At 43.5% G+C, this 17,540-nt stretch overlaps 1 protein-coding gene across 7 annotated transcripts in view; it reads right to left on the bottom strand.

Annotated features, from left to right (window-relative positions):
* The window catches only part of mast3b (microtubule associated serine/threonine kinase 3b), a 152,370-nt gene extending 135,646 nt beyond the window's left edge, over positions 1-16,724 (bottom strand). For all 7 annotated transcript variants that reach the window (XM_076279195.1, XM_076279197.1, XM_076279198.1 and 4 more), the window contains exons 1-2: positions 16,406-16,724; positions 9,798-9,887 (exon numbers count right to left, since the gene is read on the bottom strand). In XM_076279195.1, the coding sequence (XP_076135310.1) occupies positions 9,798-9,887; positions 16,406-16,452 (137 nt within the window). In that variant the 5' untranslated portion in view covers positions 16,453-16,724. The remainder of the gene's footprint in view (positions 1-9,797; positions 9,888-16,405) is intronic.
* Positions 16,725-17,540: the final 816 nt, after the last annotated feature.

Genomic DNA, 17,540 nt, shown 5'->3' with positions numbered 1-17,540 from the left:
GGGAATCCAATCAGTGCTGGGCTCAAAGCTCTGACTGTTCAGTTGAGAAATGGCGTAACACTTGGACCCTGCGCTGAGTGATGTTGTGAGAAAACATCCCCTGAAAGGATGCATTAGGTTCCCTAGATCGGAAACAGCACACCACGTCATCAGGAGGACCATGACATCACTGTAATTAGAGGCCTTTACAATAAAGCACACAAGGAAACTAGAGAATGTAATTCCAGGGAATTACGAGTGCATGAAAATGTAAAAATGGCTGCTGAATGAAATATTGTTGAATATTGTCTAAAATATAATCTAGGTAAAAAGATGGAGGTCAGATAGAGAAAAAAGCTGGCGGGGAGTCATAGTTGATGACAACTGACAGTTGGAATGGCCCAACAGTTAAATAGTTGAGTAGTTTAAATAGTTAAATTATTTTATAGCGAATTATTGTAGTGAGTACTTTTATTTTGAAACAGTTGTGGGCAGACGAAACAGTTGGCGGGAGTCATAGTTGATGACAACTGACAGTTTGAAAGGCTGAACAGTTAAATAGTCGGATAGTTAAAATGGTTAAATTATTTAAAAAGGAATTATTGTAGTGAGGAGTTTTATTTGGAAACAGTTGTGGGCAGAGGAAACAGTTGACGGGAGTCAAAGTTAATGACAACTGACTGTTGCTAGAGTAGTTATGGTGGTTGCTATGCTGGTTGCTAGGTTAATGATGTTGGTTGCTAGGTTTTAACTGTGAATGTGGTTGCTAGGCTGTTGCTAGGATACTTGAAGTCATTGCTAGGTTGTTGCTAGGGTGTCCATGGTGGCTACTATCAGAAACTAGATGTACCGCAGAGCGGTACAAAATATGACCGCCGCCCAGTCCAGCACATTTTTTCCACAAAAAGAAATTACGCTGAAAGGCCTATATGATTCTAACTGTCTCACTAAATTGCATTATCCACACTCAATTCTCACTGGTATCTGCTAGACAACAAGTACCAAAACATGATTAGTTCATAGATTTCACATGTAAAATTCATTTTATACAACCCCACCTCCATCTTGCCTGTTCATAATTATGAGAAATTCTTGATTGTTTGTGTTATGTTTATGTTATGTGTGTGGGTGTGTGGGTGTGTGTGTGTGTGTGTGTGAGTGTGTGTGTGTGTGTGTGTGTGTGCCTGCGTATGTGCCTGTGCATGGAAGCGTACATATGTCTACTGTGTGAGTATGTGTCATACGCAGTGCCGGCCCAAGCCTTTTGGGGGCCCTAAGCAGAATTTGATTTGGTCACAACGCAGTCACCTGTCCTTGGTGATAATTGACAACTTCACACTATAATGTCATATTATAAATGAATACAGTGAGGTTATGTATTAATACAGCGACTGATTATGAACTACTGTCCCCCTGGACACAGATGCATAAGGACCCTCTCCCCCTACCCTCTTTGTGCAAATGTGGGTACAAACGGGTGTGTGTGTGTGTGTGGGGGGGGGGGGGTTAGATGTGATTTCCTGTATTCTGGTGCATTTTTGGGATGGTCAGCTGGAGAAGGGCAGTACCTAAATTTGTTCAGATTCATAGCCTTTTGCTTTTTGACTTATTGGTAGTGAATTCACACAACTACTTGGGGTTCAGGGTCCCTTGACCTCTTGGGCTCGGTAGGCTCATTCAGTAATCCATCCTTGCTCACATGCCAAAAATGTTTTGGGGCTCCAATCTAGACTTCTGGCCCCATGTGCTTGGTAAACCAATGTATTAATATAGTTGTTATTTACACCAACCCTGTCACCTTTTAATCTTAGAGGGTACTAAAATCACAGATTTATTTGAAACATTCATATTCAAAGTGAAGCACTAAGGGTGGTTTACTGAAGTTGAATTGACAAATAACAAAATACAACAGCATTTGTATTTGTTTCAGTTTAATGACTTGTTTTTCAACAGATTTGCTGAACAAATCCGCAAATGTGCATTAAATGAGCAATTTTCAACTACAAAATAAAAACAAAATAGACAAATGTCCCAAAAAATAGATAATTATTCCTACTTCGTTCCTGGTTTTTAGGCATCTGCAACTCTGCAGTGGACGAATCTGCAATGATTAAATAAATACATAAATAAAAAAAAAAAACGATGTTAAATGTGTCGTGTCATATTAACAGGCTATGTAACCATTTGCCATCAAGAAAACCTCACCTTCTGGTAGGTAGAGTTAGGTAGAGGTAGAGATGTGCTCCAAAGGACTTCAACAGTGTCTCTGAAAAAAAAAAAATATTGCATAAGTGCATAATTGATCGAGCAGAATGAGTTTATTTTGCTATCATTACTTACACTCAAATAACAAGCAATTCCACATGTAACAATTCATATTCTATTGGCAAATGAGGCATACTCAAAAGAGTATACTTAATTGCAGTATGGTGAACGCTTAACATGGTGATCTACTGCAGCCTAAATATTAGGGTAGCACCGCTACATCACTTGCCACTATCTTAATCAAATGTAAATTTATTTTCATCACAGAAGTCTCCCCACCCAACATGGTATATTTTCTCAAACACTACCATCTCTCTCCAAAGATCTTAGAGCAGAGCGGACGTACTGTTCCATCTTTGCCTATGAAGCTGGAACGTTACCGATGCCCAGAGTCGCGCTAGTCAGTGGGTTGGGTTGGGACTGGGAGCCTGGGCTTAGTCTGTTGTTGCTATCAGACTTACCACTATGTCACAAATTATAGAGCAGTAATAAACTATCAACACTTTCAGGTGCGAAATCAGAAACAATCCCTCTGTGGTAAATTTGCCTTCAGCTACGTTTTCATGTAGCTACTGTAGTGCTAATGTCCACTTCAGTCAGCTAGCTAACTTTAATTTACGACATAATAAGCCCACCTAGAGCTAGGGTACATGCTTGATTGAACATCCAAAACAATCCCAATATCCTTGACATCTGAAATACATCTAGATATATATTAATGGGAGACATTTCTCTGTTGATGGCGGAGATTTAGCTCTGGTGATGGCTTATATTAGATCGATCATGACAGCTAGCTAGCTACCTCAAGCACAAAACATACTGTAAATAATCATGCAAAACATACCTGTATCTTGCTCGTTTTTCTCCTCCTCTGTCATTTTCTTCATTCTGTTTTCGGCACCAGAGGGATACGTCCTTTTTTGTGACTTGTCTGAACATTACCGTCTCTTCCGATTGTTGAACTTGATGCAGTGTCTGCACGAATTGTATATGCACCCGAGGTGTCTACTTTATGCGCGTGACTCAAAGGCTGGCAGACACAGTAGCAGTAGGCAGGCATATTAATCATGAAATCATAATTTTCTTGATTTGAATGATAATTGTTTCATTTATTCATTCATTGATGTCACTTGTTTACGTTATTTATTATGTAAAAAAAAAAAAAGAAACTCGATTGGGGGCCCCCTGGTGGCCAGGAGGCCCCAAGCAGCCGCTTAGTTCGCTTATGCCTCGGGCCGGCCCTGGTCATAAGTATGATTACTTTGAATGTGTGTGTGTGTGTGTGTATCTGTTTGTGCACATGTGTGCACATGAACTGGGTTAACATGACCCCTGGAGGCAAATATACGGAAAAAATGGTCATCCTAGGTCCTACAGTTCTCAAGATATTCACAGAGAACTGTGTCTGGCCTACCCTCCTTTCGGGGGGTCCAGTCCAGCGGGGGGGCTACAGATCAAAACGAAAAATGACAGTTCCATGCTATCCATGTGGGGGTACATGCCCACCAAGTTTTGTGTACCCCGGTCTTTCAGTGTCCCGGGAATCCTTGTTGGTATACGTCACTAAATGTACACATAAATTGTTTTATTGTAAGGCCCCCCATAAACGAAAGTACACAAAACTTGGCATGCATTCGGAGGGTGTCATAATGATCCTACACTTTCAATTTCGTGCAGTTTTGACCATTTCAGCCAGAGATATTGTGATGAAAACACCTAATTTTTTGCTTTTTAATTTTTAACTAGGTGGCGCTATACATGAAATAAGTGGTAATGGGATGGGTTGACATGGCCCCTTGAGATCAACATACAAAAAAAAGGTGGACCTCCTAGGCCCTACGGTTCTCGAGATATTCACAGAAAACTGTCTCCAGCCACCTACAGGCCAGTTGGTGTATAGTAACATAATTTATTGTGTGGCCCCCCATGAACGGAATTCCACGAAACTTGGCGTGCATTCAGAGGGTGTCATAATGATCCTACACTTCCAATTTCATGCAGTTTTGACTATGTTAGGTCACAGATACCTGCGATTACAACACCTCATTTTTACTTTTTTGTGTTTAACTAGGTGGCGCTATACATGAAATGAGTGGTTATGGAATGGGTTGACATGGCCCCTTGAGATCAACATACAAAAAAAAAATGGTCCTCCTAAACCTTACGGTTCTCGAGATATTCACAGAAAACTGTGTCTGCCCTACCCTCCTTTCGGGGGGTGCAGTCCAGCGGGGGGGCTACAGATCAAAACGAAAAACGATGGTTCCATGCTATCCATATGGGGTTACATGCCCACCAAGTTTCGTCTACCCCGGTCTTTCAGTGTCCCGGGAATCATTGACGGAAATTTGGACATGCGAAAAAGAAAAAAAAAATAAATAAATCTGACTAAACCTATAGCTGCGCGGCGGTCATAATAAAGGAGTTACTACAGTGGTTTGCTAGTATAATCATCTTGGTTGCTATGGAAACTGACATAGATGCTTAATTTCAATGGTTGCTAAATTGGTTGCTAGGTAGGTGGTGGTTTAATATAGTAGGCTAGAGGCATAGATGATGATAACTGACAGTTGGAATAGTTGAACAGTTAAATAGTTGGATAGTTTAAATGGTTAAATTATTTAATATGGAATTACTGTAGTGGAGACTTTTATTTTGAAACAGTTGTGGGCAGAGGAAACAGTTGAACAGGATCTGTAGTCTTAAGAGAGCCAGATTGTATGCTTAAAGCCTGTGTTGCAGGTTAACCACCACTGTTGATTAATGGGTACATAAAGCACTCAATATATGTATATCATTTTTAAAAATGTCTCCAAATGGTGTTAAATGCCAGTTTTTGTTGTTTTTAGCATTAGCGGTTTTTTTTTTACGCAATTCGGTGATGACGTCACTTTGGGGACTACATGATTTGCGCTTCATTCATTTCAATGCATTTCAATGGACATCGCGGTTACACTTTCAAAATAAAGTTTGTATATTTACACTTCGAATTTCCTCACAGCATTTATATCACAGCTACCCTATGATCTACCAATGGTAATAACGGTGCCTGATATCAATTTAGTAATTTTTCAGAATTTCGGGAGGTCTCGTTTTAGAGGGTATGTTTTACATTCATTCCTATGGGAAACGGTCGCGGTTACACTTTCAACATAAAGTTTGTATATTTACACTTTACAGCATTTATATGACAACGACCCTATGGTCTAACAAAGATAACAATGTCTTCCGATTTTAGTTTAATGCAATTTTCTGAATTTGAGAGGCCTCGTTATGAGGCTACATAATGCACCTATTCAGTTCAATGCATTATGCTTATAACGTTACGACACTTTTTTTGTTACTGTCCTTGAACAGTACCGAGTGAAAGTCAACATTTTCTTTATATCTAGTGATAGTGATCATGTCGTTAGTTCAGATAAGTAGGCTACCGGGCAAACTTAGTCAGAAGATCAGAATATAAAGCATCATGATAGCTAGCTATGGGCTAACTTTTTAGTCCCACCTGTGAGCCACCCCAGTTGTTGCAAACTTAGCTTCTAGCCGCCGCCGATTAGGCTGGTCGTGTCTTCAGCATGAATATTTTCGATAACTACTGCTCGTGATTGATTGCCATTGACATCGTCAGGGTACGGCTTACCAAAGATAATATGGGCAAGTCGCAGTTTTGCAGGTGCTTGTGTGGGCTGTGCCGTCCCGATGGAAACTGTGGTGGAGAGCTGCAGTAACTAGGGAAGGAGTGCATTTTGGCCGCTGGTCGAGGAGATCCTCCGTGACCAGCATATGACATGATCTATCTAGCTATCTATCTACCTGTCTATATACATATCTAGGCTATCTATAGCCTATCTATTTATCTATAATCTGCGCTATCTATCTACTGCTGAACACTCCCTTACTCGTCTCTCTTTACTCCTCTCTCGTTACTCTCAAGGGTCTCAAGGTGGGCTTTGGTCTGTAGCCTCCCCAAGGTGACGTAATGCAATGCATTGTGGGGGAAAGGAGAATCACTTCAAATGCTGTGAAATAGTACCTGCTTTTTCGTATTATATTCCGTTTTGTGATACCCAACAACATCAAATACAATGGATAACAGTTTAAATGTTTATTAACAACAAGCAAATTGTGCAAATTCGTTGGAAAATGAACCCTGCAACACGGCCTTTAAAGCCTGAGACAGACAGTTGCTGGAGGTGGCCGGAACCATATGGCTCTGGCTGGAACACTTGGCATAGGATTCCAAGTTCCCTATTGTGATGCCATAATCGCCAATGTTAAGTCTATGGGGACATTTTTTAATAGTTTTTAATTAATAGTTCAAAAAGTATAAAAGTTACAAATATGAAAAATACATTCCCCACCTGTCCTAAGTAAGACCTACGTAACGCAGTTTGAATGAAGTTTCTACGTTAAACGGTTGAAGCCGCATTAAACGCAGAAAAAGCGTTAGAAGAAGAAGAAGAAGAAGAAATCGGATAACAGCAGATTGCGTTGTCATGCACTCTAACTAGAAAATGTAATTCCGTGCAATTACCAGTGCATGGCAATGCAAAACATATGATGTAAAATACAGTGTTAAAACAGATAATGTAGAGATAGTTACAATGGTTTTGCTTAGGTATACATGGTTATTGCAATGCTACATGGTTATTGCAATGCTGCTGTTTCTATGATGGTTGCTAGGATAATCATATTTGTTGCTATGGAAACTGACATAGATGCTTTATTTCAATGGTTGCTATGTTGGATGTTAGGTAGGTGTTGGTTTAATATAGTTGGCTGGAGGCATAGTTGATGATAACTGACAGTTGGAATGGCTGAACAGTTAAATACTTGAGCAGTTTAAATAGTTAAACTAGAAAAGCATTTCCTGAAGGAAATACAGTGCATGAAAATGCAAAAATATGATGAGTTCATATGGTTAAATTATTTGCTTGGTAGATAAGGTTTAATATAGTTGGAATGACTGAACAGTTAAATAGGTTGATAATTGAAATGGTTGAAAATTATTTAGGCAGATAGTTGACGACAACTAACAGTTGGAATGGCTCCAATGTTTGCTAGTAGTTATGCTAACTATGTTAACAAAGATAATAATGTTAACCAAGTTACTATGCTAACTAGCATGCTAACAATGTTAAAATGTTAACTATGCTAACCATATGACTTAACTAACCTAGCTAATCATTTTTATTAGTTATGCTAACTATGCTAACTAACATGCTAATTATGCTAACCATGTGACTTAGCTAACTTCACTAATCATTTTTAACAGTTATGCTAACTATGCTAACTAGCATGCTAATATGCTAACATGCTAACTATGCTAACCATGTGACTTAGCTAACTTCGCTAATCATGTTTAGTAATTATGCTAACTATGCTAACCATGTGACTTAGCTAACTTAGCTTATAATTTTTAGCAGTTTTGCTAAAAATGTTAACAATGGTAGCAATGCTAGCAATGTTAACATGTTAACTATGCTAACCATGCTAACTAGCTACAGTGGGTAGGAGTCATAGTTGATGACAAGTAACAGTTACAATGGCTGAACAGTTAAAAAGTTCAGTAGTTTAAAGGGTTAAATTGTTTAACAGTGAAATATTGTGGTGAGGACTTTTATTTTGAAACAGTTTTTGTCTTTCATCTCCCAACTGCTTTCATTACTCACCTCATTTGTGATGAAAGCTACTGATAGCATCTAGTAGCATCAGTGTCTCTCCAGACACCTGGTCATCTAATGACATTACTGACTACATACATCAGGACGTCATTAGGGGCTACTACACAACATCATCTAATGACATTACTAACTACATACATCAGGACGTCATTACGGGCTACTACACATCATCGCATCTAATGACATTACTGACTGACTACATACATCAGGATGTCAGGACGTCATTACGGGCTACTACACAACATCATCTAATGACATTACTGACTACATACATCAGGACGTCATTACGGGCTACTACACAACATCATCTAATGACATTACTGACTACATACATCAGGACGTCAGGACATCATTACGGGCTACTACACAACATCATCTAATGACATTACTGACTACATACATCAGGACGTCATTACGGGCTACTACACAACATCATCTAATGACATTACTAACTACATACATCAGGACGTCAGGACGTCATTACGGGCTACTACACAACATCATCTAATGACATTATTGACTACATATATCAGGACATCATTACGGACTACTACACAACATCATCGCATCTAATGACATTACTGACTACATACATACGGACGTCAAGACGTCATTACGGGCTACTACACAACATCATCTAATGACATTACTGACTACATACATCAGGACGTCATTACGGGCTACTATACAACATCATCGCATCTAATGACATTACTGACTACATACATCAGGACGTCATTACGGGCTACTATACAACATCATCGCATCTAATGACATTACTGACTACATACATCAGGACGTCATTACGGGCTACTACACAACATCATCGCATCTAATGACATTACTAACTACATACATCAGGACGTCATTACGGGCTACTATACAACATCATCGCATCTAATGACATTACTAACTACATACATCAGGACGTCATTACGGGCTACTATACAACATCATCGCATCTAATGACATTACTGACTACATACATCAGGACGTCATTACGGACTACTACACAACATCATCGCATCTAATGACATTACTAACTACATACATCAGTACATCAGGATGTCATTACGGGCTACTACACAACATCATCGCAAGCACACAGAGGAAACAGACTTCAGAGACAGATAATAAACTAACTGCACTCGCGTTGTGTTGATCACGGCAAACAGAGCTGTCCTTGGCTCCGGTTTCATGGTGCTTTCTGACCACAGCGTGTGTGTGTATGTGGTTTCAAGGGAAACCCAGTTAGAAAAGAACTGCTGTGTTCTCAAGACAACATTGTGTATGTGGTGCTTATTTAGGCACGTGTGTGCGGGTATGTGTGTATGTGGTTCTTATTTAGCCATGTCTGTAAGCAGTAAAGGTGTGCATGCATGAGTGGGTGTGTGAGGATTGCAGATCTTATTTAGGCATGTCAGCTCCCTGTAGATTTCTGGAGGATATACTTCTGGTGGATATTTTTTATAGCTGTAATTTCAAAATTATAGTTTTTTGCTATTTGTTTGAATGTGTGCTTCCTTGTTCTGTTTGCGATAAATCTATCTATCTATCTATCTATCTATCTATCTATCTATGTGTATGTGTGTGTGTGTGTGTGTGAGAGTGTGCATGTGTGTGTGTGTGTGCATGTGTGTGTGTGTGTGCATGTGTGTGTGTGCGTGCGTGTGTGTGTGCATGCGTGTGTGTATGTGTGTATGTGTGTGTGTGTGAATGTGCATGTGTGTGTGTGTGTGCATATGTGCGTGCGTGTGTGTGTGTGTGTGTACAGTATGTGTGTGTGTGTGTGTGTGTGTGTGTGTATGTGTGTGTGTGTGTGCATATGTGTGTGTGTGCGTGTGTGTGTGTGTGTGTGTGATGTCTTACCTCCATGGATGCAAGGTTAGTAAAGGGCTGCAGGGGCTGCATGGGCTGCAGGGACTGACGATGGTGGGGCTCTGGCATGTGGGGGACAAACTGCAAGGCAAGACAACGGTCACATGGATCATTCAGCGCTCAGCCACCCACTGGACCTGTGCTGCTCTGTATCCACCCACTGGACCTGTGCTGCTCTGGATCTGTGCTGCTCTGGATCCACCCACTGGACCTGTGCTGCTCTGTATCCACCCACTGGACCTGTGCTGCTCTGTATCCACCCACTGGGCCTGTGCTGCTCTGTATCCACCCACTGGGCCTGTGCTGCTCTGGATCTGTGCTGCTCTGTATCCACCCACTGGGCCTGTGCTGCTCTGTATCCACCCACTGGGCCTGTGCTGCTCTGGATCTGTGCTGCTCTGTATCCACCCACTGGGCCTGTGCTGCTCTGTAATAGACCTTGTCTGTCTGTCTCTTGGCCAATCTGTCTCTACCTGTAAATCAGTCTGTCTGATTGTATGCCTGCCTGTCACTCTGCTTGTCTCTTTGTCTCTTTGCTGGTCAATCTATCTGTCTTTAAGCCTCTCTGCTGGTCAGCAAGTCCACCTCTAAGTCGTGTATGTTAAAGGGTTAGTCTGTAGTGCGCTGGCTCCAGTTTACCAGTACAGAGCAGAAAGAGGCGCCACACTCAACTGAGCATGTGCAGGGAAGGAGCCCACCACAGATAGTGAACATGTCTGAATGGGAACCATACATTATGTGGGCGTTATCAGGCTCCTCATGTAGTAATGCGTCTATACATACACCTATACATCTATACATCTCTCTGCTGATCTGGGACCATGCGTAAGCATATGTGCGACTATCTGCTTTACTGATAGGCCACCTGTTTACATCTACAGCGTTTATGAATTTAGCTGAAGCTTTTAGTCCAAGTGACTTAGAAATGAGGATAAACAATGAAGCTCCAGTGCAAAAGGACACCTTATGAGTAACCTTATGAGTAACAATAACTACTATCTTTACACACAAATAACCAGTGGATGATAGAGCTTATGAGTAATAGTAACTACTATCTTTATACACAAATAACCAGGGATGATCGAGGAGTTTATGCATCTTATACACAGTCATGGTGTCAGGCCCCCTAGCCTCAAGTGACTGCATAGACCCTGCATAGATCATGCAAACAGAGCTGCTTCTTTCCACCCTGTGACAGCAGCGTTGCTATGCTAACTCACTATGAAAATGTTTACACTTCCTGGCCAGGCTTTCTTTTAGTTGAATTGTCCATTTGCCTGTGAGTTTGTCTTTCTGTCTGCCAGCCAGCCAGAAAAAGCCAATATGACATGTCACTGCGTGAAAAAGCCAATACGACATGTCACTGCTGGCCAATACGACATGTCACTGCGTGAAAAAGCCAATACGACATGTCACTGCTGGCCAATACGACATGTCACTGCGTGAAAAAGCCAATACGACATGTCACTGCTGGCCAATACGACATGTCACTGCGTGAAAAAGCCAATACGACATGTCACTGCTGGCCAATACGACATGTCACTGCGTGAAAAAGCCAATACGACATGTTACTGCGTGAAAAAGCCAATATGACATGTCACTGTGTGAAAAAGCCAATACGACATGTCACTGCTGGCCAATACGACATGTCACTGCGTGAAAAAGCCAATAAGACATGTCACTGTGTGAAAAAGCCAATACGACATGTCACTGCTGGCCAATACGACATGTCACTGCGTGAAAAAGCCAATATGACATGTCACTGTGTGAAAAAGCCAATACGACATGTCACTGCTGGCCAATACGACATGTCACTGCGTGTTCCTTCACAGCAGGTCCGCTCTTGTTCAGGCTCACACGAGGACACAGCTTTGGGCTTTCTGTTCTGTTCCATTAACATGACTATCCATTCAGAGTATGTCACATATCACTGAACCGTAGAATTATGTAATATGCTGAGAACCAGTTCAGCCCAGCCAAACTTGGGTCTACAGGCAGGTTTTTTTTGCTCTGTGGAGATACCTTTTTTTTCCAGACTGAAATTGATTGGCATGGTCTGGTGTAACCTAGCCTTGTAAGGTTATCACCCATGTGTAACATGTTATTATTAGTCCTGCCAGCCTGTCGGCTGTTTGCCCTGAAATGACCTCAAAATGAATCTATCCGCACCAAGACTACTTTTCTGTCTGACCCCTGTGCTCATACTGCAGGGAATCAATACTGACCGATCACAAAGCAGCTACCAGCAAGGAGGACTGATCAAATCAAACAGAGAAATGTCTGTATTATCACACACACACTGTGCTGATACTGTGCTGACTAGGACACAACAGGTGTTCTTCCAACTGCATGTCTGTAGAGGCATCAGAGTAGCCTTCGGCAAGCTAACGCTACCAACACATTGTGATTACTTCATCCACCACACTGTATAATATGCAGCAAGCTAACGCTACCAACACATTGTGATTACTTCATCCACCACACTGTATAATATGCAGCAAGCTAACGCTACCAACACATTGTGATTACTTCATCCACCACACTGTATAATATGCAGCAAGCTAACGCTACCAACACATTGTGATTACTTCATCCACCACACTGTATAATATGCAGCAAGCTAACGCTACCAAGACATTGTGATTACTTCATCCACCACACTGTATAATATGCAGCAAGCTAACGCTACCAACACATTGTGATTACTTCATCCACCACACTGTATAATATGCAGCAAGCTAATGCTACCAAGACATTGTGATTACTTCATCCACCACACTGTATAATATGCAGCAAGCTAACGCTACCAACACATTGTGATTACTTCATCCACCACACTGTATAATATGCAGCAAGCTGTCTTTTCCAGATGATGTGTTTTGCAGATGTTTAGCACTTAAGCTAGAGATGTGCATTTCACTTTCACTTTGGGGTGTGTGTGTGTGTGTGTGTGTGTGTGTGTGTGTGTGTGTGTTTATGGTTTTCTGGGTCTGTGAGATTTTGTGGGCATGCATACAAGTGTATATTTTTCCAGGCAGATCTGTCAGTGCATGCTGCTATATGTTGGTGTGTGTGTGTGTGTGTGTGTGTGTGGGTGCGTGCGTGTGCGCGTGCGCTGTGTGTGAGGTTTTATGGGCATGCATACTGGTGTGCATTTGACTAGGAATGTCTGAGTCAGTGAGTACTGCTGTATGCGTGGGCATGTGTGTGTGTGTGTGAGCTCAACACTGTGTACTGCTGTATGCGTGGGCATGTGTGTGTGTGTGTGTGTGTGTGTGTGTGTGTGTGTGTGTGAGCTCAACACTGTGTACTGCTGTATGCGTGGGCATGTGTGTGTGTGTGTGTGTGTGTGTGTGTGTGTGTGTGTGAGCTCAACACTGTGTACTGCTGTATGCGTGGGCATGTGTGTGTGTGTGTGTGTGTGTGTGTGTGTGTGTGTGTAGCCACAGCGACTGCGCTGCAGGAAGATGAGGGGGTTGTCATAGTGATGAGGGGGTACTGGAAAAACTGCAGAGCGGACAGTCCCCGTCTCCCAGGCGACACCCCCGTCTCCCAGGCGATATTCCTGTCTCCCAGGCGACACTATGGGCACTATCATACGGGTGGGCACTATCATACGGATGGGCACTATCATACGGGTGGGCACTATGGGCACCATCATATGGGTGGGCACTATCATACGGGTGGGCACTATCATACGGGAGGGCACTATGGGCACTATCATACGGGTGGGCACTATCATACGGGTGGGTACTATGGGCACTATCATACGGGTGGGCACTATCATGCGGGTGGGCACTATGGGCACTATCATACAGGTGGGTACTATGGGCACTATCATACGGGTGGGCACTATGGGCACTATCATACGGGTGGGCACTATCATACAGGTGGGTACTATGGGCACTATCATACGGGTGGGCACTATGGGCACTATCATACGGGTGGGCACTATCATACGGGTGGGTACTATCATACGGGTGGGCACTATGGGCACTATCATACGGGAGGGCACTATGGGCACTATCATACGGGTGGGCACTATCATACGGGTGGGTACTATCATACGGGTGGGCACTATCATGCGGGTGGGCACTATGGGCACTATCATACGGGTGGGCACTATCATACAGGTGGGTACTATGGGCACTATCATACGGGTGAGCACTATGGGCACTATCATACAGGTGGGCACTATGGGCACTATCATACGGGTGGGCACTATCATACGGGTGGGCACTATGGGCACTATCATACGGGTGGGCACTATGGGCACTATCATACGGGTGGGCACTATCATACGGGTGGGCACTATGGGCACTATCATACGGGTGGGCACTATCATACGGGTGGGCACTATGGGCACTATCATACGGATGAGTACTATGGGCACTATCATACGGGTGGGCACTATTATACGGATGAGTACTATGGGCACTATCATACGGGTGGGCACTATCATACGGGTGGGCACTATCATACGGGTGGGTACTATGGGCACTATCATACGGGTGGGTACTATGGGCACTATCATACGGATGAGTACTATGGGCACTATCATACGGGTGGGCACTATCATACGGGTGGGTACTATGGGCACTATCATACAAGTGGGTACTATGGGCACTATCATATGGGTGGGTACTATCACAAAAGGCTGACCTGCAGGTGGGCACTACATTGCTGTTTCAGCATCTTTGAGAATGTATAGAAGCAGGTGAAGGGTGTTTGCTCTGCACAGAAAGGACCAACACTAGCAGTCAATCAAGCTGCATAACTATCTTAACCAGAAATGTCCACCTACTAAATAAACACAGGCAAGCCCAGCCTACATTACTAAGACTGGCACAAGCCCAGCCTACACTCCCAAGACTGGCACAAGCCCAGCCTACACACCCAAGACTGGCACAAGCCCAGCTTACACTCCCAAGACTGGCACAAGCCCAGCCTACACACCCAAGACACAAGCCCAGCCTACACACCCAAGACACAACACAAGCCCAGCCTACACACCCAAGACACAAGCTCAGCCTACACTCCCAAGACTGGCACAAGCCCAGCCTACACACCCAAGACACAAGCCCAGCCTACACACCCAAGACACAAGCCCAGCCTACACTCCCAAGACTGACACAAGCCCAGCCTACACACCCAAGACACAAGCCCAGCCTACACACCCAAGACACAAGCCCAGCCTACACACCCAAGACACAAGCCCAGCCTACACTCCCAAGACTGGCACAAGCCCAGCCTACACACCCAAGACACAACACAAGCCCAGCCTACACACCCAAGACACAACACAAGCCCAGCCTACACACCCAAGACACAAGCCCAGCCTACACTCCCCAGACTGGCTTTCTGCAGCTTCCCAGAGTGACCACAGACCTGCACACCAGAACATATCTCCATGGCCACACACACACACACACACACACACTCACACACGCATTCTCACACACACACACACACACACTCTCACACACACAGACCACACTCACACACACACACACACACACTCACACACACACTCTCACACACAAACACACACTCTCACACACACAGACCACACTCACACACACACACACACACACGCACACACACACACACACACACACGCATACACTCACACACACAGACACACTCGCGCACACACACACACGCGCGTACACTCACACACACAGACACACTCTCTCACACACAGACACACACACACACTCACACACTCACACACTGCTCTGCTGTTCTGCATTCTCTCTTTTCACCCAATAAACAAACAAATCCCTATTGTTGCAATGTTTAGTGCACCAGCAATACAGAAACACTGACACAAACACACACACTCACACATTCACTCACATACACGCATATAATTCTAATTGACTTCATTAATTCAAACACTGCATAAAGGTCTAATTGAGTTAATTAATTCAAAACTGCATATTGGTCTAATTGAGTTCATTCGTTCGAAATGGACATATTTGTCCTGTAAAAATCACAATCTGGCGCAGCTCTCAGTCCAGAGGCTGCAATGGACCACATTCTGATAAGCAAGCACAACAGTATGCAAATGAGACAATTGGGAGCAACACATTGCTTAAAACGTGCGTGTCTCATCCTGCTGTAGTCGCCACCACGCACCTTTGTTTATCAGTTCAGCAGATCTTTATAAGGAGACGCTTTCTGTCACAAATGATCGTCTCCCATTTATTCGACAATGCTTTATTACAAATAACATTATGCATTCTTGGCTACATGTCCTTTAAAACAATGTATGCACACCATCAGCGGTCTTTTCACCACTACAACGCGTTATTCCATTTTAAAACTATATGTTTATGTGTCAGAAATCTTCCTCTAAATTATGTTTATGTCGAAAAGTTCATGAATAACTGTTCAATGCCAGCATCAATGAGCAAAACGAGTTCCGTACGTAATTCGCTAGTTGGTGCGCGTTTTCAGAGCACTTCCTAATCGACTCGCTCGCGAGGCAAGGGACTTCCCTTCTTTCCGTCGCCCTCCGTTATTTATCATGTAAATCAGAGAGTTATCCCGTCAGCGAGGTTTCCCTTTTAATATTAAAAATATGCTAAACTTACTCCAACGTGAGGGAGGGAATCTTCAGCTTGTCTCTCCGCGATTTCATCCCTTCTGGAGAGTAGCGAGTGGATCGCTGCGCTCTCAAACTGGTTGCACCTCAGTCACGAGCGGCAGAGTGAAATTCTCTAAGCGTTCAGCTATCATCACGAACACTATAAATATCTGCCAGCAAACGCCCCGAGGTGTATTCCTCTGCTGCCTCGACCTTAAAAGCATAACACCTCGTAGGCTCTTAACGAGTTTACCAAGTTCATGCGAAGAACTGTCATTAGGTTACGAGTGGACGCGGGTAACAACATTAGTCAAGCCAATGCACGAAATCAGTGAGGCATCGCTAGGTGACAATGCTTTCACGATGATGTAGGCTTGTCGCCACTCCCATACAACTGGCGGGAGGTGGTAGCTGAGCGCGCGCTCAGCGAGGTAATCAATCGCGGTTCCAGTCAGTTCAAAAGCAAAGCACAATGCTGTTTCAAACTCGCTGATGTATTTTAAGCGTTATGGTACTCACCCACACTGATCTTATCCCACCACCTACTCTCTCTCTCTCCCTCTCTCTCTCTCTTTCTCTCTCTCTCTGTGCATTATATGTATGTGGTATTTGCAAGGGGAAAAAGTATTTCCCCTGCACTCAAAAGTATAGTGTAGTTCACCACTATATCTGGCCCCGCTTACTTCAACAGTGGTGTAAACTGCCACCGCCTGCCGCTGTCTCACATCTGCCCCTGATCTGCCCCTGATATGGCCCTGACGTGGCCCTGATCTGCCCCTGATATGGCCCTGATCCGGCCTTCACGTGCACACAGAGTTAGCAGCAACTCATGGTTAGTCTTTGGGCGTTAGGTGGGCGCTATGGAACACGTCCCAGTTATTCCCAGTTATTCCCTATCTCCACAGTCTGACTCCCCTGGTCTCAACGCATAGTGAGCATGGGGCAGAGGAGACTGATTTCAACAGCTCAGCTCATACAGCATTTTACCGCTGTAGCAGGACATGCTGTAACAGGACATGATGTAACAGGACATGATGTAGCAGGACATGATGTAGATGTAGCAGGACATGCTGTAGACAAAGATGGTTGATTACGAAGATACTTCATGAGAGGCCATTTCCTGTCCCTGAAAATGTATGCAA

This window comes from Alosa pseudoharengus, unplaced genomic scaffold (genome assembly GCF_046254945.1).
Source record: "Alosa pseudoharengus isolate Yale_2024_CS ecotype anadromous, Long Island Sound unplaced genomic scaffold, YU_APseudo_1.1 YU_APseudo_1.1_scf_11, whole genome shotgun sequence".
NCBI classification, from domain to species: Eukaryota; Metazoa; Chordata; class Actinopteri; order Clupeiformes; family Clupeidae; genus Alosa; species Alosa pseudoharengus.
The sequence above is the reverse complement of the archived record's forward strand: the minus strand, read 5'-3'. Positions and strand labels throughout refer to the sequence as shown.